Here is a 23,733-nt window from a genome sequence, read left to right on the forward strand (position 1 = left end):
AAGAAAAGTCTAATTGCAAGTACTCTGCATTCAACATTTGTGGTGGAATTAGTGTAATTGGAATAATGAGAAATCCAATTTGCTTTTGTTTGGAGTTTATTCTTCTTTAGGTTTCATTAAACTGGACTGATGCAATGCCCAGCATCTCAAGGCTTTAGTCAGTGATGTATTCACAGGTTTTAGGTCTTCAAGCTGTTATGTTCTTCATTAATTTCTTCAAATTCTACTTTCTCACATATGCCATCTTTCAATATGAGTTGGAATGATTGAAGTAATGTTGCTGGTGTTTAGAGGCTCCTTTCACTGGCCAGAATCTCCTGCTCTGTGGTAAAAGCAGCCATCAGTTTACTGAGGTTTGAATTCATCTGAATGGCAAAATAGCTGCCGGGTTACTTAAGTTCCAGATCTGTGTGGTTACTAACGTCTGCCAGAGGAAATAACACTCTCTTGTGTGCCCTGAGCACGTATTTCCAAGAAAAGTATTGTGTCGGTCCTCAAGTGTTTTTCATTTGAGTGCATCTCTTGCATCTCTTTGGATTGAGGTAAAAAAGAGAGGATGGAGATCCCAGCATGGTTGTACCTCTGTGAGGGACAGTGTTCAGAAAGGCAAAAGATTTTAGGTAGAAACACCCAGGTAGAAACACTCGAGGAAAAACAGTAAGGTTGGAGTCGTGTGAATGTGTTTCCTGCATTTGAGTGGGACAAAAGCTGTTTCAGGGTATCTAATCTCAATTGCTGGTAATGGTAATGAAAGTGGTAGTAAAGATTTTCTAAAAAATTATCCCTGTTCTAGCCTAACAAGTGCTTTTTTTTTTGGTACCATTCTTCGTTAAGATGCATTTCATCATTTAAAAAAAAGACATTTAAGGTGGGTCTTGGCAAACTAATGATATTTGAAAACAGAAGACAGAAAAGCTTGAATGTTAGAGAATTTTTTGTTAACTAATTTTGTTCTTGAGACGTGGAGAGGAGTGGATTTTGGACATGGTTTCAAAGCATGATCAGTGGTGTCTGATCCACAGGATAACACAGTATTTCCTTCCTGAGCATTCTGGCTTCAAGTATTAATATTTCCATTTCTATCCTGAATACGTTCAGGAACATTCATAGATTTTTATTCATGTAATGGTATTTTCTATAAATTGAGTAGTTCATATCATTTTCACTGTCTTCTCTTTCATAGTTAGTGACACTGATCATGTATCCCACTTTGGCTAAGCTGAGTAGTCTAGGCTGTTTTAGTCATCACTTGTAAAGCAAGACTTTCTGTGCCCTGATCATCTTAGCAGCCGGTTTCTTAGTGCGAGCTTGAGTTCTTCTTTCCTGGCTGTACCACTGGCTGTCTGTGGGCTGGGAGCAGGGCTGTAGCTCTTGGAGCATCCTGCCTTTCATTATAAAATCCTCCAGTGGATTAGCTCTCTTGCTGGTGCCTTTGGGTCTTTTGAAAGAGAAAATTGCTTTCTGCAGCAATAAATTGCAGACCTCAAAAAAAATCAGGACATACCTTTTTTAGACCTCTTGCACAAGAAAAGGCATTATACCTGACTGTATGGTTGGTGGACCCTGAATTTTACAATAGCTGGATTCTTTTCTTCCTCAGCAAATGAAGAGAGAAATGAAACACACAGTTTAGCAGTGCTTTTTCTGTAACTACACATGCTCTTCCCACTCAGTTGCACACACGTGTTTGTGCATGTCTTTAATTATCATATCGAAATCTTCACTGCATGGCATGAATCTGCTCACATTTTCTTTTGATGCCGCTTGGGATGTGGCCTCCAGATACTTGATAAATTCAGTATTTGTGGTTTTGGAGGCACAAAAACCACACAACCCAGTGATTGCAGAAACCTGCTCTTGCTGGATCATTTGACAAGTGGGGTTTTGTGCTGGCCACGCTGCCTACTCTATTCTCTCTTACATACCATGGTTTTCTTCGTGGCTCTGTCTTCAGCCCAACCTTCACCTCACTAAAGAAAATGTGCTCACTTCTCACACTAGTGCAAATAAGGTACTTTGTCAGAAATGAAACAATTCCAGCATGCATGGCTGTAGAGTTTGCCTCATTGTAAGTTATGGCTGTGTACTGGGGGGGTGGAGAGGGAATTGATTATAGAACTAATTATTTTTGGGGGTCTGTTTCCTTAAAACAAGTATTTTGTCAAAAATGTCCTTCCTGTTTTATTGGTAAGCATTTCTGAATATTCCTTATATCTAACATTTATATATATTTAGAACATTTTATGGGTTGTTTTGAGCTGGACTGAATTGGCTGTTCCAGGATTGACAGTCGCACTGTCTCCTAGGTTCCATGTGGGAGTGAGACCATGTACCATGGTAGAAAAATCTCCCTAGTCTTGGATTCAGGATTGATTGTAGGGGTCAAGGCTGCTCTGTAGGTGCGTGCCTGAAGATGAAGGGTCAGAAGAGAAGCAGGGGCCTAGGAGGTGGGGATGTCCACGTGTGTGTTTGTCCAACCATAGGAGGATCTGGCAGCCAGAGGGACCAGGGAGGTCCCATCCATCTGCTGGTTGAGTCTAGGGGTGGACCGAGACCACGTGTGTGTGTGTGTGGGTGGGTGTCTGTAGGCACCTGGGAAGGCTGAGTGCCTCAGCCCAGCTGCTGGAGGGAGCCACACTGTCCCAGTGTACCTATAAGCATTCCCACTAATTCAGCCTCTCCCCTAAAAGTATCTTGGAGTGATTGTATCTCCTTCTTCTTGAGCAGACACTGTTGGTTACACCTTGGGACATTCGAGGATGAAAGAGAGAACGGAAGAAGCAGCATGCCCTGAGGTGCCTTTTGGGGATGGGTGGAATTAATTAATCAGTGAAGCTATTCCAGGATGTTTCATTCTAATCATCTCTTTTGTATTTCAGCCCTGGCCCAGTGTGTCCAACCTGGCGAAGGATTTCATCGATCGTCTGCTCACGGTGGACCCCAGCGACAGGATGACAGCCCTTCAGGCGCTGAAGCACCCATGGGTGGTCAGCATGGCAGCCTCTTCCTCCATGAAGAATCTGCATCGTTCCATTTCGCAAAACCTTCTCAAGAGGGCGTCTTCCCGCTGCCAGAGCACCAAATCCGCACAGTCCACCCGCTCCAGCCGCTCCACCAAATCCAACAAGTCACGGCGGGTTCGGGAACGGGAGCTGCGTGAACTCAACCTGCGCTACCAGCAGCAGTACACTGGCTGAGCACTGGGCTGGGACAGGCCAGGCATCTTTCCAGATGTCTTTTCTGTGGTGGAGGCATGCAGCACCCTTTGCCGTGAGGAGCATCCAGGTTCCTCACTCCCTCCAGGTGTCCCCCCCATCCATGAGGAGGTGTTCCCCCATGTGAGGAATGGGAACCCTGTGGTGGCCATCCCACCCTGCGAGCTGTGCCACGGGGTCTCACGCAGGAAATGGGGGAGCCCCTGTGGGCTCAGAGCAAGCTTAGAGCCGCAAGTGATTCACGAATTAAGGAGCCATGTGGGGAGAAGAGCTCTTTCTGTAGCCCAGGAGCTTGGTTGTTCATAGTTATTTATTAATTCCAGAGCGTTAAATTTCTTTCACACATGAAAAAAAAGAGAAATCACTTTATGTGTGTGTATGTGCACATCTGTGTGTGCACACGCACGTGTGGGGGTATATATGTATTTAAAAATTATATATACACAAATTTTGAGCTGATTTAATCAGGCTCTGTGGTGCCTTCGCAGTGAAGCTGGTATGAGTCACATGCAGTTAGAAGTAGGATAGCTCTGACTCACCAGCCTGCTGCCCACCAGCTCTTCATCGAAGAGATGCCAGACAGCACTTTTCCATGACGGCTGGGAAGCTGCGAGGTTTTCCCCAAGGGCTGCTGTCCACCTGGTGACGTCAAGGGTTTTTACTCAATCTGTGCGAGAGCTGCCATGCAAATTGCCAGACAGGCTGAAGTGCTGTGAGCTCGGAGCTGGAGTCCGGTTCCTTTGATCCGAACTGGGTGGGTACTCCAGCTGGAGGGGTGGGAAGAGGATCATCATCCTGCAGGAACTTCATGGGATGCAGAGAGATGTCTTTGGCAAGGCAGTGGTTTGGGGGATTCCTTGCTGTTTCCGTTGAATTATCCCTCTGCTATTTCCAGTGAGACCAGTGCCTTACGTTGCGAGGTTTGTTTTTCTTGCTGAGACGTGTCCCTGTCACGTCTGTGACCTGTTAGGTGTCTTGCACACTTCAGACTAGCATTACTGACCATGTCATTTTCCTGAAACTTCAGTGGTTCCATGTGTTGCTCCTTGTCTGTAGATTTTATGGGAATCCCCTGTTTTGCGTGCCCCTTCTGCCTCAGTCTTGCTGACCTTGCACTGGGGCAGTGAAGTGGTGGTGGGAACTGTTGGGATGGTCACAAATGGCTCTGTAGCATCAGGGCAGGAGCTTGAGTAGTGGAGTTCCAATCCTGGAGTGTCAGCGGTGATAATGCACTGGAGACATTGCAGAAGAACCTTATAACTGTTAAATGTGACTTAAATTCAGCAGGAAAAGGTCGTCTTTCAGTTCTGCTTGTGCTGGATGGGCGCTGCGAGGGCCTCTTGTGAAGGAGCTCTTGGGGGAGGTGGGTGCTGTAGAGCTGAGCTTTGTGCAAGCCTACTGAGATATCTGCCCAACTAGTCAGAGCAGCAGAGTGGGGCTGTTGACACACTTTCCAGGTGCATTTGGCTTCCTGGGCTAGAAGAGACAAGATCTACAGTGAAGGGGAATACTGTGTTTCAAAGCTTTTCATACAAAGGCAAACAATTTGCCTCATGCTCTGTGTTTGGGAAGTGCTTGCTGAGCTCTTGGCTGGAGGCACAGGCTACGCAAGCTGAAAAGGCTGGCGATCATGCCCTTTCCACCCAGGATTGATGTCCATGCCACTGTGTCTTAGTGTCAGCAAGGTCTTAAGTGGCTGTCACATCTCCAGGGAGCCTTAACTGCACTGGCCACAGCCCCTCTTGGTCAGCAAACAGCAAAGCAGCGCAGCTTCAGTGGGAGAAGACTGAGTTTTCTGTGCTAAGAGGGAAAAAAGGGAATTTTTAGGGATGTACTTCCCACCCCAAAGCTGGACTAGGCCATAACCACTGTGAGTACAGCCCGGTGTGCCTGAGTGTGCAGCAGGGGATGCAGCAGAGGAAGCCTGAGGACAGCCAGTATGCATAGCATGGGTGAATTCTAAATCCTTTGCATGATTTTGCATATTATTTTGAAAACTCTGCATCCTTTGCAGGCTGCCCTTTCTCTGAGTGGCCATCCTACCAGAATTACCAAAAATTGGTGTTTTCAGCTCTGTGCACTGCATCAAAAAAAGTTTTTTTCCATTTTCTTTCACCTTCTCACATAATTTTCTCTGGTTCGTTACCATGAACTATAGACTTTTTTGACAAAACAGGCAGCTTGTCACATTTTGCTTCATGAACAGTTAAGTGTCCCCTGGAAGCAGCTCTTCAAAAGCTGCAACCACCCCAAGGTAAGTCTCAGCTGGAAAGTTTCTCCTTCCCTGTAGGTTGAGAGATGGCAGGGTATTCTCTCAGAGGGCTTCTGGGTTTGAGGTGTTACTTCTAAAAGTCTTCTGCACGTTTGGAGCAACCTACCCAGGCACTATGGTCTCTTTTTCTCTCCTGGGTGGTTTCATGGCCCACCCCAGATTATCTTGTATGTTTATCCTTAAAATAGGTATTTTGCCTATGTGAGGTCAAACTGATAAACTGAGCCAAGACCTCTGGAACTGAGACCCCTTCCTTGAACCACTAGACCATCAAAATGCACAGGCATTGTGCAGATGTCTGCCCACGCTAGTCCTTCATGCTTTCCCTCCTGAGGGAGAAATTAAGGTGGAGAGGAGGTCAGGGCACTGAGTTCTGGTCTGACCAGGCTTGTTTCTCCACCTCCACAAAGCGGAACAAGAATCTTCTCATCTGTGATCATTTTTGCTTTGTTGCTCTTTTTAGCAATCGTTTTTTCATCAGGAAAAGTTCTGAGCGATGCCATTCATGGTGAGTTTGGGGTGGAATATGTTTTGGGAAGTGAGGTGTTGTTATATAGGTTCCTGACCGTGTCAGTTTTCTGTGATGATGTTCTATGACTGGGAATTGGCAGAAGGGAGGATCCTTCACACGCGTGAGCAATACTGGATGGCTGCACCCTGCCTCTGTGGTAGGGAGGTGTTTGTGCCCTCATGCATCCTGCTGCTACGGCATTGCACCAAAGAGGACCAGGGCCATTCTAAAAAAGGCTTTGGCTTTTCTAGAAAAAGAACTCTGATCCTCTTTACAAATTGAATATTTTGTTATTTGCATGGAAGAAATTATTGTAAATGCAGGGAAAAATCAATGTGGGGCTTTCCTTTCATCATTTGATTATAGCACTCTTGGCTCAATCCCTCATCTCTTCCTAAATTCAGTATTTGCAGGAGCTCTTATCCCAGGCAGTAACGTGTGAACAGAGGGAAGACTAGCAGAGCCCTGTCCCTTGGTGTCCTCAGTGGTCTTTCTGCTTGCACTGTCTGGAATACTGTGATAGTCCAAATGCGACATTGCAAGGTCCAGTTTAAGAACAATTCCTCAGGTGCTTTTATCCTTGCAATTGTGGCTCATTTTCAGCTGGGTCTGGAGCAAGGGGACAGGCAAAGTGCTGAACTTTGAGCCGTAGTTCAGGTGCCTTCAATCTGTGCTCTGAGGACGGAATTACCTTGATCACCTGTCTTCCTTGGGAAGCGTCACAGTGCTCAGTTTATCTTAAGTCTCAGGAGTTTATGCTTTTCAGGAGTGCCTTGTTTGGGGGTTTTAGAAGCTAAAATCTCTGAAATGTTTTTCTGCTCTTCCATTTAATTTTTAAAATCTCCTTCTTTGGCTCTTAATGGTGGTACTTAATTCGGCTCGCAGGGTTTTTTGGAAGACTACTTCTGCTACTGAATTAGCCGGGAGAATGCAGGTACAAGCGTGCATCCAGACCATTGCTAAGCTGCAGTCTTTATATTAGCTGGGGTGCAAATCTCAGAGTGCTTTTGTTTCCCATGCTTTTGTTCGTGCAATGAAAATGAAGTTGTAATGACACCTAGTGGTGTATTGTAGTGTGTTCTTGTCTACGTACAGCCCTCTTCTAGTTACGTTTCTGCTGTTTCTGGGTGGGATGCTCTTACAAGGAGGAACCAGGGTTTGCTGTGCTGAGTGAGGCTCTTGGACCACACCTGCAGTCCTAGGTGTTCAGCAGCCTTCTCAGCGTGGCACCCTTTGCTCCTGTACGGATCCAGAAGAACAGCATTTTAGAGCATGTAGGGATGAGCATGAGTCCACGTGCACCTATGGGAAGGGATGCTGAGTGGTGGGGAAAAGATGTGCAAGCGGCGCCCTGTGTCTCCAGGAGATGGTCACCAGCACCCTGCCTTGGGGAGTCACCTTAGGGCACACTGGGAAGAAAGCAAAGCCAAAAGATGCTGAGGCTGGAATCAGTAGATTAGAGGCTTTCTCCCATCACGAGACACAATGGAGCAGCTCAGGGGCTTGCTTCCCAGAGTATTCTGTTTCAGGGAAATGCAGTTTTAAGGAGTAAAGGGAAGTATGGTTGTTTGTCTTTTGGAACTTAGCTGTACTGTGTAAAACAATCCCATTGTTTGTCCTGGGAGTTTGGCGGCTGCTCTCCTGGGGGAGAGAGTTGCAGCTTCAAAGAACTTGGCCTGTTGATTCCTTGATTCTTTTTTTTTTTTTTGGAGGCTTATTGGAACTGAATGTGAAAAGGCCTTCCAGAAATAATGTTAGGTGGTCTACAGACTTGCATCCAGATTTTTGAGTACATAATATATTGTTTTTGTATTTTGCCATAACAGGAATTAGTTGTCCATGTTTGATTTATTTCTCAGGCTTCTAAAAAACTAACGTGTCAACCCGGTGGCAGTATAACCCGCCCATTCCTTCAATCCAGAAGAAGTCTGTGCTGTTTAGCGCTGAGATTATGATAGCAACCAGATGTTCCTGCCAGTTCCTGGACTGCGTTGTTGTTGGAAGCGTACAGCCATACGTGAGGCACAGCTTTATGGCCTTGAGCTGAGAGTAAGCCTGAACAAAAGGGCTCTGGCCTGCTGGCCTCGGTAATGGTGTGGAGACCAGCTGCAGTTTAGGGCCTGCGTTACCTGTTTGTTTTGGAAATGATGAACCCTCAAACTCTTAACTTCTTTGGAATTTGGATATTTTCTTCTTTTAGGTCATTTTCTGCTCTGGTAATTTACATTCTTTCCGATACCCTGCTCCATTTCTCAGTCCTGTTTTCTGCCTGGGTCTTTGGCTGAAGTGCTAATTTAGAATCAGAGAATAGTTAGGGTTGGAAGGGACCATCATCTAGTTCCAACCCCCATGCCTTGAGCAGGGACATCCCACTAGATCAGGTTACCAAAGGCACCATCCAACCTGGCCTTAAACACCTCCAGGGATGGGGCAGCCACAACTTCTCATGGCAACCTCTTGTGGTGAGACTCTGGAACAGGTTGCCAAGGGAAGTTGGGGATGCCCCCAATTTAGTCAATGTTTCTGTGGCGCACAAACTGCAATAGGAATCGTGGTGCCAGCTACTGGGAAGCAACACTGGATTTGGCTCTGCAGGTGCTGTGGTGAGTTCTGGAGCAAGGTAAAAGCATCTGTGTGGTGCCTTGCAGGTGGGATAAGGCTCCCTTTGAGGACCCTGCAGTGCGAGCCCAGCTCAAGGCATTTTTTTACAATATAGGACAGCTACTGTGTGGTTTTTAGGGGCTTCCAATTAGACTGCCATATTCCTATTTAATAGTGGGGGCATGTTCCTATTTTAAGTGACAGTACTAAGATTTGGAGAGCTTGAGGCAGGGTAAATTAAAATCTCACTTGTTTGACTTAATTTAGTTTTCTAAATGATGCAAAGCGACACAAAAATTGGCTTAGGGTGAGATCACACCCTGTGGAGGAGTTGCAAACTGTTCTCTGGTAGCAGTATATTCCAAATGAGCCCTTGGATTTCCAAGGAGGGTGGTTGTGTCCCAGCCTCTCACCCAGCTTGGTTTAATTCCGGAAAAGATCACAAAGTGCCTGCACCGCGCGGTGCTGGATACCTAGGCCCAGGTTGCCTACACCACTCTTGGGAAGGTTTTGATGCTTTTTCTGACCACTCAGTCTCTTCTTTCAGCCTGGATGAAGAACGCAGCTCTCGGGTGCTCTGGAGGCAGGTGTCTGTGCCTCAGCTCTGCCTTACTGAGCAGTAAATTTGCCCAGAAAAAAAAAAAAAAAAGAAAAATGTGAAGCAGCAGGGATGTGCAGTGGCAATGGTGTCACAGAGCTCGATACCTTCCACCCTCGGTGTCCTTGTGGTGGAGGGAGAATAGGAGCCAGTGGGCTGCTGCCTGCCTGCTGATACTGTTTCCTTCCCCTGCTGCCCTCCCCTGCGCGGTGGTACTGTAGATCCCTCATGTGTAGATCCCTCGAGCTGCTTGCTGCTGATGCAGATAACGTTGCACTGTTTGTGGAATGCGGAGATGATCTGCAGCCCCAGCGAGGTGCGTCGGAAGTGAGCAGCTCCTGCACGGGTGCCTGGATGCTGCGAGTTTTCCTGTTGCTGTTTAGTGTGGAAAGAAACATCCCGTAAAGCTCTCAGGACCGGAGGTTTTCCGGTGCTTGCTGTTATTTTTAGTAACTGAATTTCCGGTGCTGGTTTGGAACGGTTTGGAAGTAACTCCGGTAGCGTCCCGTGAGTCTCCTAACAGGGTTGGTTTGAGAAGCATCCAGTTCTGTGACTTGCCTTTTGAGTCCTGCCTTTACATGAAGGACTATCTTGTAGAATGAGGTTTGTACCATTGTAATTAGTCTGTAACATTATGATTAGAGTGTACAGAATTATTTATTTTGTGTACTCGGTCTGCTAAACATGTAAATGTATTCTGTGTACCCCACTGCTCTGCTGTCGTTGCTGTGGTTAACGGATGGTTTATGGGCTGCTGTTGAAAAGCACCAGCCTGGGAGTGATGGTCAGGAAGCACATCAAAAGCCAAGAGCTGCTCACCCCTCTAACATGTTCTTGCAGCACAGCAAGAAGGTACCAAAGCACCCATAAAAGCGTTTACTGGTTTCTTTAATGCAGCTGCCAGGTCAGGAGCTGCCTGAGAGAGACCTTGTGTGGGGCTGGGATGTCCACGGGGATGCTCCAAGTAAGTTGGACACTCAGTTTCTTGATAGAAAGCAGGGATTGGAGGCTGAACAGGCCTTTTGGGACGTTCTGTTCGCTTGTAACACAGGTTACGTCACCCACCCTCAATGCTGTGGTGCTCTCTGGGTCATGGTGTCAATCTGTGCTTGAAGAGCCCCTGCACAGCCCTTGAGCCGCAGACAGCCCTGCTCCTCTTCTGCCTGTGCCTCCCCAGTGGGTCCCAGCTGAGCACTGAGCTCCAGATCTGGGAGGTGATGGTGTTCAGGGGAGAAACACCCAACCCCAGGGTACCCCAAGCCTCTCCTGTGTGCCACCTTCTCCTGTCTGCAGCGCAAGAGGAAAGGAGCCAGAGGCAGCACTAGGCATAAACAAATGCTAATACTTTATTATGACATGAGGTGCCTTGCTTCCACCTCTCCCCTCGCCCCTCTGCTGAGCTCACCGTGCCAGGAACAGTGCCCAGTGAAGAGATCATCCCTCTGGCACCGGCCCTAACCCTAAGCAATAACGTTGTCAATCCACTTGCGGAACTCGCTCACGCGGGCGTAGATGGCAGGCACGCTGACGTCGCAGTTGCTGTTTCCCCAGGAGACAATGCCAATCAAGGTCCAGACGTTCCCATTCTGATATACCAGAGGTCCACCAGAGTCACCCTGCAGAGAAGACACCTCCTGCTTAGCTGTCCTGCCACCCCATGGCTGAGCGCTGTAGCTTAACTCTCCAGCTTTGAAGATTGAAGACCCCGTGTCCTCCTCCACCTTCCCTGCGAGAGCGAGCTCTGCTCCTTACCCGGCAGGAGGAGGCACCGACCCCTCCGGCGCAGAGCATGGAGCTGGTGATCCGTTGTCCCCAGTGCTGCCTGCACTGGCTCAGGGTGATCAAGGGCAGGGTTACCTGCTGCAGGCGCACCGCCAAGTCTTGGGCTAGGGGAAGGCAGGACAGGTAAGTCGTCCCGGTGGCAGCAGCTCTGCTGGGGTCTTTGAGAATGCACAGGCCCCCTGGGCGATCCCAAACAGAAGGGCTTACCATGCAAAGTACTTTCCCCCTCTTGGCCCCTCTTCTTCCTCAGGCAAGCAGCCTGGAGCAGGGGCAACCTTGTGCCTGCACGCAATCCCCCCAGGGTATGCACGTGTCCACCTGCGCACACACCTGTGCAGGTGCTTGCACCAATGCATGTGTTCACATGCTTCTGTGTGCCCAGATAGGGTCATTCAACTGCCCCCTCCCTGGCCTCCAGGTGCCCCAGCACCCCCAGACCCTGCAGAGCCCCCAGGAAGGCTGATGGCCGCATACAGCCCCATACAGGCGATGTTGGTGCGTCCCCAGCCGGTGGTGACGCACAGGAGGTGGATGGGCAGCACCAGGTTGGGGGAGGGCAGGCAGACGGGGGACACGGTGGGTCCCAGCTGGGCTGGCGAGGAGAGCTTCAGCAGGGTGATGTCGTTGTTGAAGATGTTGGCGTTCCAGCTGGGGTGTGTGATGGCCTGTCAAAAAACACCATTGCACTTCATCCCTGCCCTCTGGGACCAGCCCTGTCCCAAGACTGAGGGTGCGTCAGCCCAGCTCACCTTGGCCACAGTCTTCACTTGAACGGCCTCTGTCTTGGAGCCACGGTCGTGTTGCCCAAGGACGACAACGTGGGAGTACGGGCTGTGAGAGGGGAGGGAACCAAGGGGACATGTGGCAGCCAGCACCTAGGGTGGGAGCAGCACCAGGGGCTGCCATGGGCATTAGGCACTGTGCACCCAAGAGAAGCCACCCTGGGGATGGCCAGGGAGACCCAGGCTGCTCGGTTCCTCGGGCTCCCCAGCCTTTGGGGGTGTCCCAAGCGCCTTTTGCAATGCCCTGTGCACTCTGCTGGGTGGCACTGGCACGGGCTGGGCAGGCATCGCTCCTCACTTGAATTCACAGTGGGCAGCTGTGACGACCCAGTTCTCATTGATTAAGGAGCCACCGCAGAAGTGGGTTCCTGAGCGGGTCTGGGGAGAAAAAGAGAGGAAGAGCTGGGGCTGGCCAGGCTGAGCCCCAAGAGCTGGGGACAGGCACAGGGTCCCCTTGGTGCCTGCCCAGCTCGCTGTGCCCATGGACAGTGCCGTACCTGCAGGGACACCTGCCAGGGCCACGCGCCAGGCACCGCATCCTGCCCGTTGATGATCCTCTCGCTATACTCTGAGGGGCTGAAAGCAGGCACCCCACAGCCTACGTGAGAGGCAGAGGGGGATTGGAGGAACCCCGAAAGCTCAGGGCTGGTGCAGGTGGCTTTGTGTCACCATTCCCAGGATGCCCCAGTCCTGCTGCACAGCTTACCTGTGGGCAGTGCTTACCTGAGACGGTGCTGGCAAGGGCCAGACAGGCGATCGCCCACAGAGACTCCATCCTGGCAGGACAGGACTGCGTTCTGGGGCTGTGAGCTTTATAGCAAGTGGGAGCCGTGGCTCGCAGCCAGACAGGACAAGGTCCAAACCTGGCGCTCACCTTGCCCTACACGACCAGGGATGTGAGAACATGCCATGTAAAGGCACCCTCGGGTGCTTGAGTTATCGCTGTCAGGAGTTGTGTCTGTTCTCACAGCAGCCCCTGGAGCTGGAGAGCACCGCAGGGCTGTGATGGGGGCACAGGGGCTGCTTGGGGGCACACAGCTGGGGCCGCAGTAGGGCTGGACAGGCTGGGGCAGGCGCCGGTGCCTGGGTTGTGGGAGATCACCCTGTCCCCAGGCCCCTTTCAGATCTGTTGGCACAAAATCTGCTTTCCCTTGTGCCCATGGAGCCCTGGCCTGGGACAGCACTGATCCCAGCTGGACGTTCCCAGGGGCACCTCTCAAACCGTGACCTTGGTGCAGGTGAGCGTGTCCCAGAGCCAGCTGGGGAGGGCAGACACCTTCCCAGGCAGGTGGAACCAGGGCCAGTGTGGAGTTGGGCACACACCCCATGAGTTCCTCTTCCCTGAGCATCCCCCTGAGCATCCCCCGGCCCACCCCAGCTGCCTGACCCCTCATTCCCATGCCGGGAAAACAGTATAGTCCCTGAAAATCCCCCTGTCACCACCCTGGACCCACAGCAGGAGGGAATTCAGTGTCTCCATCATCCCCTGTGTCTCTGGGTGATGCTCCCAGGGTGATGCCAAGTGCAGGGAACCATCTCTGGGGTGATGGATCTCCCTCTCTGTGCCAGCCACATGCCTTCGCCCACTGGGGAGCAGAGCCTGGACACTGGGGAGGGATTGCAGAGCTCAGGCCTTTATTTCCAGCAGTTGATGCCACGTGAGGACAGCAGGACCCAGCCCGCCACCAGGCAGGAAGCGTGACAGAACGCGGTGCTCATCCAGATGGCCGGGCACAAGGCTGCAGACACAGAGACAGGCTTTGCTCCTGCTCTTCACATGGTACTTGGGGAGGAGATGACCAAGGGCTGCACAGCAGCAGAGGAGGGAGGGAGAGCCAGTGCCCAGGGCAGTGTTATCCATCACGAAGGAACTCTGGGACAGGAGGATGCTTGACGCACTAGATCCAACCACGCTCTCCTGGAGGCTGCAGCATCCTGGACTCCAGTCCTGTTTTGGACACTGGCAAAAGAGCCAGTGCCAGAAGTCGGGCAGGTCGGCAAGAGCTTGGAGCCGCCCCTTTGTGCCAGCAGGGACAGGGTTGGTGGCACCACCCAGGCTGTGAGAGCCCCTCTGGTCCTCCTCTGCAGCTGTGACCTGTGTTGAACTGGCTGAGCAGCTCTCCAGCATCCTTGCAGGGCCCAAGCTGGTGGAGCAGCAACACCAGACCTCTGGGCTGAGCCAAAGCAGAGGAAAACCTCCCATGGCTAAAACCCTCCTGCAAGCCTGGGTCTAGCATGGCTCCAGTCTGCCTTGGCACTGGGGTGGGCACCGGCTCCATGGCCAGGATGCGCTGGCTCAGAGGGCTGTCTGGAGGCTCGGGGAAACCCAAATATCTCTGCAGCCCCACAGAGATGAGGACTCGCCCCAGCTGCAGACTCCTGCCCTTTGCTCTACGGCTCCTCTTTCTCCTGCCTGCAACAGGCCAGACCTGAGCAGCCTTCAATTCCTGCCTCAGCAGGCCAGCAAAATAGCTGTGGGGTGACTTCTCCTGACCTAGGTCTCCTGGGGCTGGTGCTTGCAGGGGACAGTTGGCTCAGCAAGGCAGGACAGCTATATCCAGACTGTCCCCAGCACAGGGCAAGGTGCTGCACGCAGGGGATGCCACGTGTCATCTCCATTCTCCCCACGCACACCCTCAGAGATGTCCTGCGTGGTCCGTATGTCCGCGTGGGGAGCGGGGAGCAGGCTGGGAGTGCGGCGTCACGCACACTTGCCCTTGCGAAGGCAGAAGGGCATCTCCGGTGCGGGGACCAGGATGGTGCTGAAGATGGGCCGGTAGCTCTCGGGCAGGGCCTGGGGGTGCTGTGCCATCATTTCCAGCACCGTGTGCCGCACCTCCTTGGGGACGTCACCCCGGAGATCCAGCAAGGTGGAGATGTGCTCATCGCTGCCCAGAAAGCAAGAGGTGAGGCCGGGTGCTGCTAGCCCACGACACCGCCCAGTGCTCGTGTCCCACAAACCTCCCACGATCCAGAGAAGCTGAGCTGAGGCCAGGGCAGAGCTGGTACTTTGCACAAGCCAAACCTTAAAACTTGCTTGAAAATAACCCCACAAATCTTGTGAATTTGATTTTGACATTTCATGAGTTTGGGCTGATTCTGACACTTGCAATTTGGGGTTTTGTGATTTCTTACGCTTTGGCCACCAAATATAGGCAGGTGAATGACATAGCAGAACCTGCTTTTCCATCTTCGCTGCTCAGACATTGCAAGAACTCCTCAAATCTGGAGCATGGAGAAAGGGAACCTCAGGCAGAAGGGGGAGGAAAGCCCAGCTCACAGTGTCCAGCCCAAGCCAGGCTCCCCTGGGTAGCTCCATCCCCATCTCAAAGGACAGCAGAGCTGGGCTTCTTACCTGACATCAGGGTACTTGGTGATGAAGCCCAGCACCTCCAGGCTAAGCAGTGATAGGTCTTTGAGGCAGATCAGCTCCCGCAAGGCGAAGACGGCCTCCAGGCTCTGCTGGCTCCCATCCAGACCCTGGGAAGGAAAGCAGCCGCATGTCAGAGGAGGAGGAGGCCACCTCAGCGGCTGGTGAGATGCGTACAAGCCCTCAGCGCCTACATGGGGACCTGGCACCTTGCAGCTGGTGTGTTCCAACTGAGCATGTCCCACCCACCAGGGCTGGCTCGCCCTAAAGCAAAATGAGGCTGTGCAGCCTCACTGACCTGTGCTGGGCTGGGTGAATGATCCCACAAGCCCCTCATGAGCCGTTTGCTCCTGTCCTGGCCTCACAACTGCCCAACAGTAATAGCCATGTCTTATTTGTGGGCTGATGTGGGTGAGGGGGCTGGAGAACAGGCCTTATGAGGAGCGGCTGAGAGAGCTGGGGGTGTTTAGCCTGGAGAAGAGGAGGCTGAGGGGAGACCTCATTGCTCTCTCCAACTACCTGAAAGGAGGTTGTGGAGAGGAGGGAGCTGGGCTCTTCTCCCAAGTGACAGGGGACAGGACGAGAGGGAATGGCCTCAAGCTCCACCAGGGCAGGTTCAGGCTGGACACTAGGAAAAAATTTTTCACAGAAAGGGTCATTGGGCACTGGCAGAGGCTGCCCAGGGAGGGCAGTCACCTTCCCTGGAGGTGTTTAAGGGATGGGTGGATGTGGTGCTGAGGGGCATGGTTTAGTGATTGATAGGAATGGTTGGACTTGATGATCTGATATGTCTTTTCCAACCTGGTGACTCTATGATTCTATGTACCCACCCCATCTGCTATGGGCTGGAGGGGAGCAGGAGGGAAACAGAGGTGAGCTATGAGCTCCTTGCACTGATCTTGCTGTGTAAGGCTCCCTTCCCGTGGCCCAGACCCAGCAACCCAAAGCGCCGGCACCCTCCTCACCAGGCCACAGAAGAGCTCCCGGAGCTGTGTGGCATCCTGCAGCAGACGGTCGCAGAGCTGTCCCCGCTCCTCCTCGCTCTTGCACACCATCTTCCTCTGCATGAGTGCCCGCAGGTACTGGCTTGCCACCAGGAGCTCGCTCTCCGTCAGCAGGAGCTGGGCACAGGAGACCTGTTAGCGCTGGGAATTGGACCACAATTGCCCAGGGAATGGGCTGGATGCAACACCAAGCCATGGGGACAACCTGCTGGGAAGCCCCTTGGCTGGAGGGACAGAGAAGGCAGCTGAATTTAGGGGGAACCCTGAACATTTCATAGAATCACAGAATCATAGAATGGTTTGGGTTGGAAGGGACTTTAAAGATCATGCAGTTCCAACCCCGCTGCCATGGGCAGGGACACCTCCCACTGGATCTGGTAGCTCAAAGCCTCACCCAACCTGGTCTTGAAGACCTCCAGGGGTGGGGCAGGCACTACTTCTCTAGCAATATGTGCCAGTGCCTCCCCACCCTCACAGTAAACAATTTCTTCCTAGTGTTTAATCTAAACCTTCCCTTTTTCAGCTTAAATGCATGACGGTGTCCTCAGGGCTGCTCTGGAGGATACAGGTTCTCCAGCAAACCCAGCAGTGTCCCCTGCATCCTGCACCCCATCAAGCATCCCGCCGCCCAACCTTCTTGCCTTCCAGACAAGCAGCTATTCGAAGGACACCCCACCTCAACCGTACCATGAAGAGGGGTTTCCTGACGTGGGAGAAGTCCTTTGCATACTTGTCAATCACTTCGCACATGCTGTTGACGAGCTGGGACCCCGAGAGCCACTTGCGGGAAGGCAGCTGCAGGCAGAGGGGCTGAAAGAAGCAGAGGAGCAGCGTACACTGTGCCCTGCAAAGCATCGCTCTCAGCACGACATCCCGCAGCCACTGCCCACCCGCTACCTGGCAGCACGTCCGCTTTGCCTTGTGGAATCCCAGCCAAAAGTCAGCATAAAACCAGAAGGGTGGTCGAAATCCAGGAACTACAGAAACGCGCTGGGGCTGCCCTTCCCCGACACCCAGAGATCCACATTTTGGGGCTTTAGGTAGGTGATGGTGCCCCATTGTGGGCAGCACCCGAGCTCTGGGCAGCAAGCAGCTCCTCGCACACCCATTTTTGGCCTGTCCTGATGTGGTTTTATTTTTAATTTTCACTCTTCTCCACTTCCCTTGTGCAGACATAACATGGTGTTGGCTGAGGGCTTTGACCTCCTACTCCTGCCTTGCTGTCCCTGCCTGCACGCAGACATTCCCTGTGTAGCATTTCACCTTTCAGCTGCTCCTTTATTTTCATGGCATTCAAGCCCTAAATAGCAATGCCGTTAATTATTCCAGACTTTTGGTCCAGGCTCCAGGAAAGCTAAATTTGACTACGCTGGCAGGAAATGACTCAGGCACCCGCACACGGGCTTGTATCCTCTGCACGGACATCACCTCGCTCCTGTTTGTTCTCTGCCATGGAACAGCCGTAAGAAGGAGCACGAGGCAGCCCAGGGGGCTGGAGCTCCTGGTTGCTGTTGGCCAGTGCTCTGGGGGCCACCAGCCGCCTGCCCCAGTGACACAGGGTGGTGCTGGCTGGGTGGTTTATCAAGGTCTGGAAGCCAGGCTGGCAGAGATGCCTGCAGGATGGTAGTGGGCCCTGAGGAGGAGGAGAATAAGCCCTGCGGGAACAAACCTGTGCCTGGGGGTGTAGCAACGAGGCTGCTCTGCCTTTTGTTGCAGCCCTGCTGGCCTCAGTGGCTGTAGACAAACATACCTGCAGGTCCAGGAGCAGCTCCTCCAGCAGCAGCTGGCAGGCTTTCTTCTGCGTCCTGTCTAGAGCAGCCTGGAGGGATGTGGGGACTTCTCTGCGGGCAGTGTCGGGGAGCAGAGAGGAGACAGAGGAGCTAGGACAGAGAGAAGCATGGTGAGGACACTGGTCCTCAGGAAGATGAGGAGGATGTGGCTTCCTTGTGGGCGGTGGGGTTGCTACAAGAGCTACAAGGTGCTGATGCAAGTTACCTGAGAGCCAAGTTGTTGTTGAGCATGGCCAGCAGGTAGGAGACGTAATACTTGGGTGTGGAACGGTCCTTCTGGTGCTCCTTCCCACACTGCACGAGGGCTTCCCGCAGACTGCAACACAGCGAGTCAACCATTGACATCTTACCACGAGGATCTGGAGCTCTCAGGAGTACAGGGTCCTCCCACAACCCTCTCAGCTCACTTGGCTCTTTCCAACCTGCCACCAGGTTGGAGAGTGACAGGTTGTTGGCAGCACAGGACTGTGGGACCCACTGTGCAGCCCTCAGGAGAGCAGGGCTTGGTACTACTGGAGAGACACATGGGGCAACAAGTCCTGCGAGCTGATGGCCCCAAGGGCTGAGACAATAGCTCCACGGGTAGACAGGCTGCAGACCGTTCTGGGATCTGCGTGAGCACAGGATTCCCCACAGCAAATCTCCACCATCAGCCTGTGGTGCTTGGCCATGGGACCCAGGGTCTGCAAGGATGGGCAGGGGTGTGAGGGGGTCCACTGACCGGCCTAGAAATGCCTCGAGCTCCTCCAAGGCCATGTTGTAGACCTTCTGCTGCAGAGAGTCGGTGATCAAGGAGGCTACCTGGATATTCTCATTCAGCATCTGCAAAGGGAGAGAAGAGTGGAGGCGAGTCAGCAGGAGGATGCAGGCCACGGTCCCCTGGTTCAGGCCTCCCATCGTGGCCATGCCCCATGGTTCTGGGGACCCACCTGCATGACAATGACAGGTAAGGCTGACTGGAAGAAGCCCTGATGGTCCATCTCAGGTTCCTCTTCCCGGAACCACTCCTTGAATTCCACCTCCAGGGTTCTCTGCATCCACTCGAGCATGCTGGCCTGTGCGATGGACACCACCCACCACAAGAAATCAAGTACCAACATCCTTGAGACCAGCATTGAGTCCTGGGCCCCGTCCCAGCCTCACGGTCTCCTGCTGCTGTCAGAGCAGATGCCAGCACAGTGGTAGCGGTTGGGTCCCGTGCCCATTGCACATGGGCTGTCCCGCTCGCTCACCTTGACTTTCACCACGTATTTCCTCTCTGTCTGATCCACGAGCTCAGGGGACATCAAGGGACCCAGAGCAGAAACGTCCACTTCTGGGAGAAGGTCAGGGTGACCCATCATCTCTGGGCTGGAGGACAGAGATGGGACAGAGCTGGGAAGACCTGTGTTTTCTAGCAGTTCCTACCTCTCCCTCTGCCCTTCTGGCAGTCACCCCCTGGCAGCCAGAGCCACTCTCAACCCGCCTGTGTGCCGGTGGACAACCCAGCTGGGTGCTTCGCTTGGTGCTGACCTGTGGTACACATGAAGCACCCACTCAAGGAGCAGGAAGAGCGCTTGTTTGTCCAGGTCTTCTCGGAGGATGTCCTGGAGGTGGCTCGTGAGGGCGTGGTGGTATGTGGCAGTGCAGACACTGAGGATGTTGTAGTGAGCTGGGACGCATTGGACCATCAGGTCCTTCACCACACGCAGCTTGGACACAATGTCCTTCTGCAGAGCTGCCAGATGCCTGGCCAGCCCCGGCCCCTCAGCATCCATGTGGCCAGCATGAAAGTGGGTTCCCGTGATGGTCTCCTGGAGAACATGGTAAAATTTCTGCCTCCAACCCTTTGGGCGGCCAGGGGGCAGGAAGGTGGCCTCCAAGAGCATAGTATCATCTATTTTCTCCTCCCGCTCGATGATCCTTACAGCGGTGACAAAGAGAACTGGGTCTTCATGCACCAGCCGCAGGCTGCTGCCCACAATGTCCCACAGCTGCTTGGCCAAGCTCTCGTTGAGCTCCTGCAGGCCACCAAAGTAAGACAGCACAGTTGCCTGGGCACTGGAGAGCCCACGGAGGTGCAGCTGGGAGAGGATGTCATCGCGGAGGTGCTCCATCATCATGAGCTCTGCATGGGCCTCCAGGAGGTGCTGCCCACGGAGCAGCTGCAGGGTATGGGAAAAAACCTCGTGGACTGTGGGAGAGGAAGGAGAGATGCCAGGATTGAGCGGAGAGGGCAATACGGATGGCACCAGGGTCACAGGCACAGGTTAGCAGGAAGATGGTGAGGGGAAGGGTCTGAAATCCGGGGCTCCAGGCACACCGTGCTGGATCAAGCCCTGGGGAGGCAGTGGCATCTCCAGTGACAGAAGCTTTACAAACCCAACCAGCAAAGCCAGAGCGACCCGCTCTAGCTTTGCCACCAGCCCCGTGCAGATCCCGGGGTTGGGCTGAAGAACTCCCCAGTGCCCTCCAGCCTAAATCCAAGAGGACTGGGCCAGTACCTTACCCGAGAAGAGTTGGGGCAGCACTTGGACCACCGAGGCCAGCTGTACATGCTCTGCCATCAGCTCCTGCATCTGCTGGAAGCCCTGGAAGCGATCTGCACTGTCCAGCAGGGCCCACCGTGCAGCCCCCAGGTCCTGGCACACGCTCTGCACCTCCTGGGCCGCCGACCGCAGCTGCTCCAGCCCTGCACTTACCCCTTCCAGGTAGGACTGGACAGTTGACTGGGGAGCAGAAGAGGGTGAAGGGGCAGTGGAGAAGCTCTCAAAGGCTGGTGGCCTCACGCGCAGTTTACCCCAGCCTTGCCAGGTCTCTCTTGCATAGACTCCTAGCCCCACAAGGTCACACCTGCCTCTGCCATCCCAGACCTTCTGTGATGACTCCATCCCACCAGACCCAAGCACACCCAGCTTCGAGAAACCTGCTCCAGCAGCAGGAATGGCTCATACAGGGGTGTTGGACATGTGGTGGGAGACGGATGTCACTCTGGGGTGACCCAGGCAGCAGGGCGAGCAGTAAGCAGGTTTCTCCTCTCACTTTTAAAAAATTATTTTGGTTCCACAAAATATTTACAGGCCCCCATGTGCCCTCAATGTCATGGAACACCTCAATGGCCATGTGAACCCTCCTCCATAATCTCTGAGGCCACGTCACTCGAGACAGGTTGCCTCCTGGACAGTTCACACACACTCAGGGCAGGAGACACCATCTCCAACATAACGGGGAGAAGGCTGAGGTGCTCAGACTGACCGGGTCCCAGGCTAATCATTCCTCAGGTTATGTAAAAAGGGTTGCCCTAAGCCAGGAGGTGCACGCAGGGACTGGGGAGATGTGGGTGGAGATGGAGGTCCTCCTGCAAGGATCTGCAAGAGGGGCAGAGGGGAGCTTTGTGCTCCCTGCTGGGAGAGGAGCCTTCGGGTGCTGTGACAGGATGGTGCTGGGGAGCTCACGCACATGGGGTGAGCAGAACCCTCAGTGTTTTGTTTTGAAGGACAGTTGGAGGCTCATTTTAACACTTTGGGATGGGGAAGGGGGCGGTTGGGAGCGTTACCAGCTCTTTTCCTCCAAATAACTGCATTTCTCCCACCAAGCACTAACCAGAGGAAAGGATATTGCCACAAGTGGACACAAAGATGACTCAAAGGCAGAGGGGGCCCTGGCTGGGATCGCTGTTTGGGGGTGACAGGGGTCCATGGAGTGGGCTGTGGCAAACACCCACCTTCAGCCGGGACTGGATGGAGCTGTTCCTCTGCCTCTCTCGGCTCCGGTACTGCCCGAGTCCCTCAAGTTTCTCGGGGCGGTAAAACACCCCTGAAGCCCATTTCAGAGCGGCTCCTCTTGCCAACTTCTCAGCCTTTTCCACTTCGGGCCATTCCTCGTCTGGGGAGAAGCCAGAGGTTAACGAGCACAACGAAGCCTCTCCTGGCGGGGCAGGAAGGGCCCCCCAGTCCAAGGGCAGGAAGCTGGCGCCAGCGGACACCAAGCACACCCAGGCTGGGAAGCAGCACAGCAGCAAGCTGCTCCTTCTGCAAGGGCCACAGAAGGTGCCACCACCGCAGACTGGGGCTGTCACGGCAGCTGCCACCCAGCCTGCCAGCTCGAGGTGTCCCCCAGGCTGAGCGTATGTCCCCAGAGCTGACCCCAAACCCAGCGCTGGGTTGTCTGAGGGGGGTTTGATGGCACCGGGGAAGCTCCTGCAGTGAGTCAGCAGGAGGGATGGAGGGATGCCAGCTCTCACACAAGGGGCAGCCAGGCTGTGGGGATGCTAGGAGGCTCCTGGTCTCCCAAAGGCACCCATGCACCGGGAGGAGGTGGGGGCAGGCAGTGTCTCCCCCAGCACAGGGAGCAAAACTGCACCAAAGGCCTTCTGGCCAGAGCAGAGGGCTGAGAACCAGCACAGCCATCGCATGCCTGCCCCCAGCCCCTGGTCTCATTGCTCCCCCTGCTCCATCCCAAACAGCTTCCCAGCATGGAGCTCTTGCAGCCCCACGGGGATGTTCCTTGATGCTAGGGTGGAGCGCCTGCTCTGCTGGGAGCCTGCTTTGCTGGAACCTTGCTCTGCTGAGCATCCCCTCCACTGGGATCTGCTCTGCTGGGAGCCCACTGTGCTGGGACCCTGCTTTGCTGACATCTGCTCTGCTGGGCACCCGCTTTGCTGGGATCTGCTGTGCTGGGAGCCCGCTCTGGTGGGTGCCTGCTTTACTGGGTGCCTGTTCTGCTGGGATCTTCTCTGCTGGGCTCTGCTCTGCTGGGATCCTGCTCTGCTGGGCTCTGCTCTGTTGGGTTCTGCTCTGCTGGGATCCTGCTCTGTTGGGATCTGCTCTGCTGGGTGCGGGTTCTGCTGGGATCTGCTCTACTGGGCTCTGCTCTGCTGGGATCCTGCTCTGCTGGGATCTTCTCTGCTGGGATCCTGCTCTGCTGGGTTCTTCTCTGCTGGGATCCTCTCTGCTGGGATCCTGCTCTGCTGGGTTCTTCTCTGCTGGGATCCTGCTCTGCTGGGTTCTTCTCTGCTGGGTGCCTGTTCTGCTGGGATCTTCTCTGCTGGGTGCCTGTTCTGCTGGGATCTTCTCTGCTGGGCTCTGCTCTGCTGGGATCCTGCTCTGCTGGGCTCTGCTCTGTTGGGTTCTGCTCTGCTGGGATCCTGCTCTGTTGGGATCTGCTCTGCTGGGTGCGGGTTCTGCTGGGATCTGCTCTACTGGGCTCTGCTCTGCTGGGCTCTGCTCTGCTGGGATCTGCTGGGATCTATTCTGCTGGGCTCTGCTCTGTTGGGTTCTGCTCTGCTAGGTTCTGCTCTGCTGGGATCTGCTCTGCTGGGCTCTGCTCCGGGGGCTCGGGGGACGGTGCCGCGGTCGATCCGCCCTCCCGCCGCCGGTGCCGGTGCCGGGTCGGGGCTCACAAAGCCCCACCACGCCCCGCAGTCCCCCCCGCCCCGCCTCGCCCCTCACCTCTCCGCTCGGTCCCCGCTGCCATCCCCGCAGCCGCAGCCGGGAGGAGCCGCCGCCGCGATCCCGCTGCCGCCCTCGGGGCCGCGCACGGAGCGCTCGGGGCCGCGGACAGACGGATGGGAGGACAGACGGATCGGGGAGGGGAGGGACAGACAGGGGCTCGGGGGGACAGACAGACGGATGCTCAGGGGAGGGACAGACAGAAGGATGCTCGGGGGAGGGACAGACAGACGGGGGCTGAGAGGGACAGGCGGGGGCTCGGGGGGACAGACAGACGGATGCTCAGAGGAGAGACAGACGGATCCTCGGGGGGGGACAGACAGACGTATGCTCAGAGGAGAGACAGACGGATCCTCGGGGGAGGGACAGACAGACGGGG

The 23,733-nt window shown here is 54.0% G+C and overlaps 3 protein-coding genes across 4 annotated transcripts in view; 1 reads left to right on the plus strand and 2 right to left on the minus strand.

The window, feature by feature from the left end:
• The window catches only part of PSKH1 (protein serine kinase H1), a 30,229-nt gene extending 20,168 nt beyond the window's left edge, over positions 1–10,061 (plus strand). For both annotated transcript variants that reach the window (XM_069868471.1, XM_069868470.1), the window contains exon 4: positions 2,880–10,061. In XM_069868471.1, the coding sequence (XP_069724572.1) occupies positions 2,880–3,197 (318 nt within the window). In that variant the 3' untranslated portion in view covers positions 3,198–10,061. The remainder of the gene's footprint in view (positions 1–2,879) is intronic.
• A 532-nt stretch (positions 10,062–10,593) lies between these two features.
• On the minus strand, positions 10,594–12,536 carry CTRL (chymotrypsin like). Its single transcript, XM_069868495.1, has 7 exons — positions 12,485–12,536; positions 12,259–12,359; positions 12,060–12,139; positions 11,729–11,810; positions 11,464–11,644; positions 10,950–11,083; positions 10,594–10,813 (listed from the first exon to the last, which is right to left on the minus strand). The coding sequence occupies exons 1-7, from the start codon at positions 12,534–12,536 to the stop codon at positions 10,658–10,660; spliced, it is 786 nt and encodes a 261-aa protein (XP_069724596.1). The 3' UTR covers positions 10,594–10,657.
• A 755-nt stretch (positions 12,537–13,291) lies between these two features.
• On the minus strand, positions 13,292–23,435 carry EXOC3L1 (exocyst complex component 3 like 1). The gene is made up of 13 exons (XM_069868430.1): positions 23,355–23,435; positions 21,629–21,789; positions 20,414–20,633; positions 19,438–20,098; positions 19,158–19,275; positions 18,855–18,980; positions 18,647–18,747; positions 18,131–18,241; positions 17,886–18,015; positions 16,823–16,945; positions 16,097–16,252; positions 15,117–15,241; positions 13,292–14,649 (listed from the first exon to the last, which is right to left on the minus strand). Exons 1-13 carry the CDS (start codon positions 23,377–23,379, stop codon positions 14,463–14,465), a joined length of 2,244 nt encoding a protein of 747 aa, XP_069724531.1. The 5' UTR covers positions 23,380–23,435; the 3' UTR covers positions 13,292–14,462.
• Between the last annotated feature and the right edge of the window lie 298 nt (positions 23,436–23,733).

The sequence above is a fragment of the Phaenicophaeus curvirostris genome, chromosome 14 (assembly GCF_032191515.1).
Source record: "Phaenicophaeus curvirostris isolate KB17595 chromosome 14, BPBGC_Pcur_1.0, whole genome shotgun sequence".
In the NCBI taxonomy this organism is placed as follows: Eukaryota; Metazoa; Chordata; class Aves; order Cuculiformes; family Cuculidae; genus Phaenicophaeus; species Phaenicophaeus curvirostris.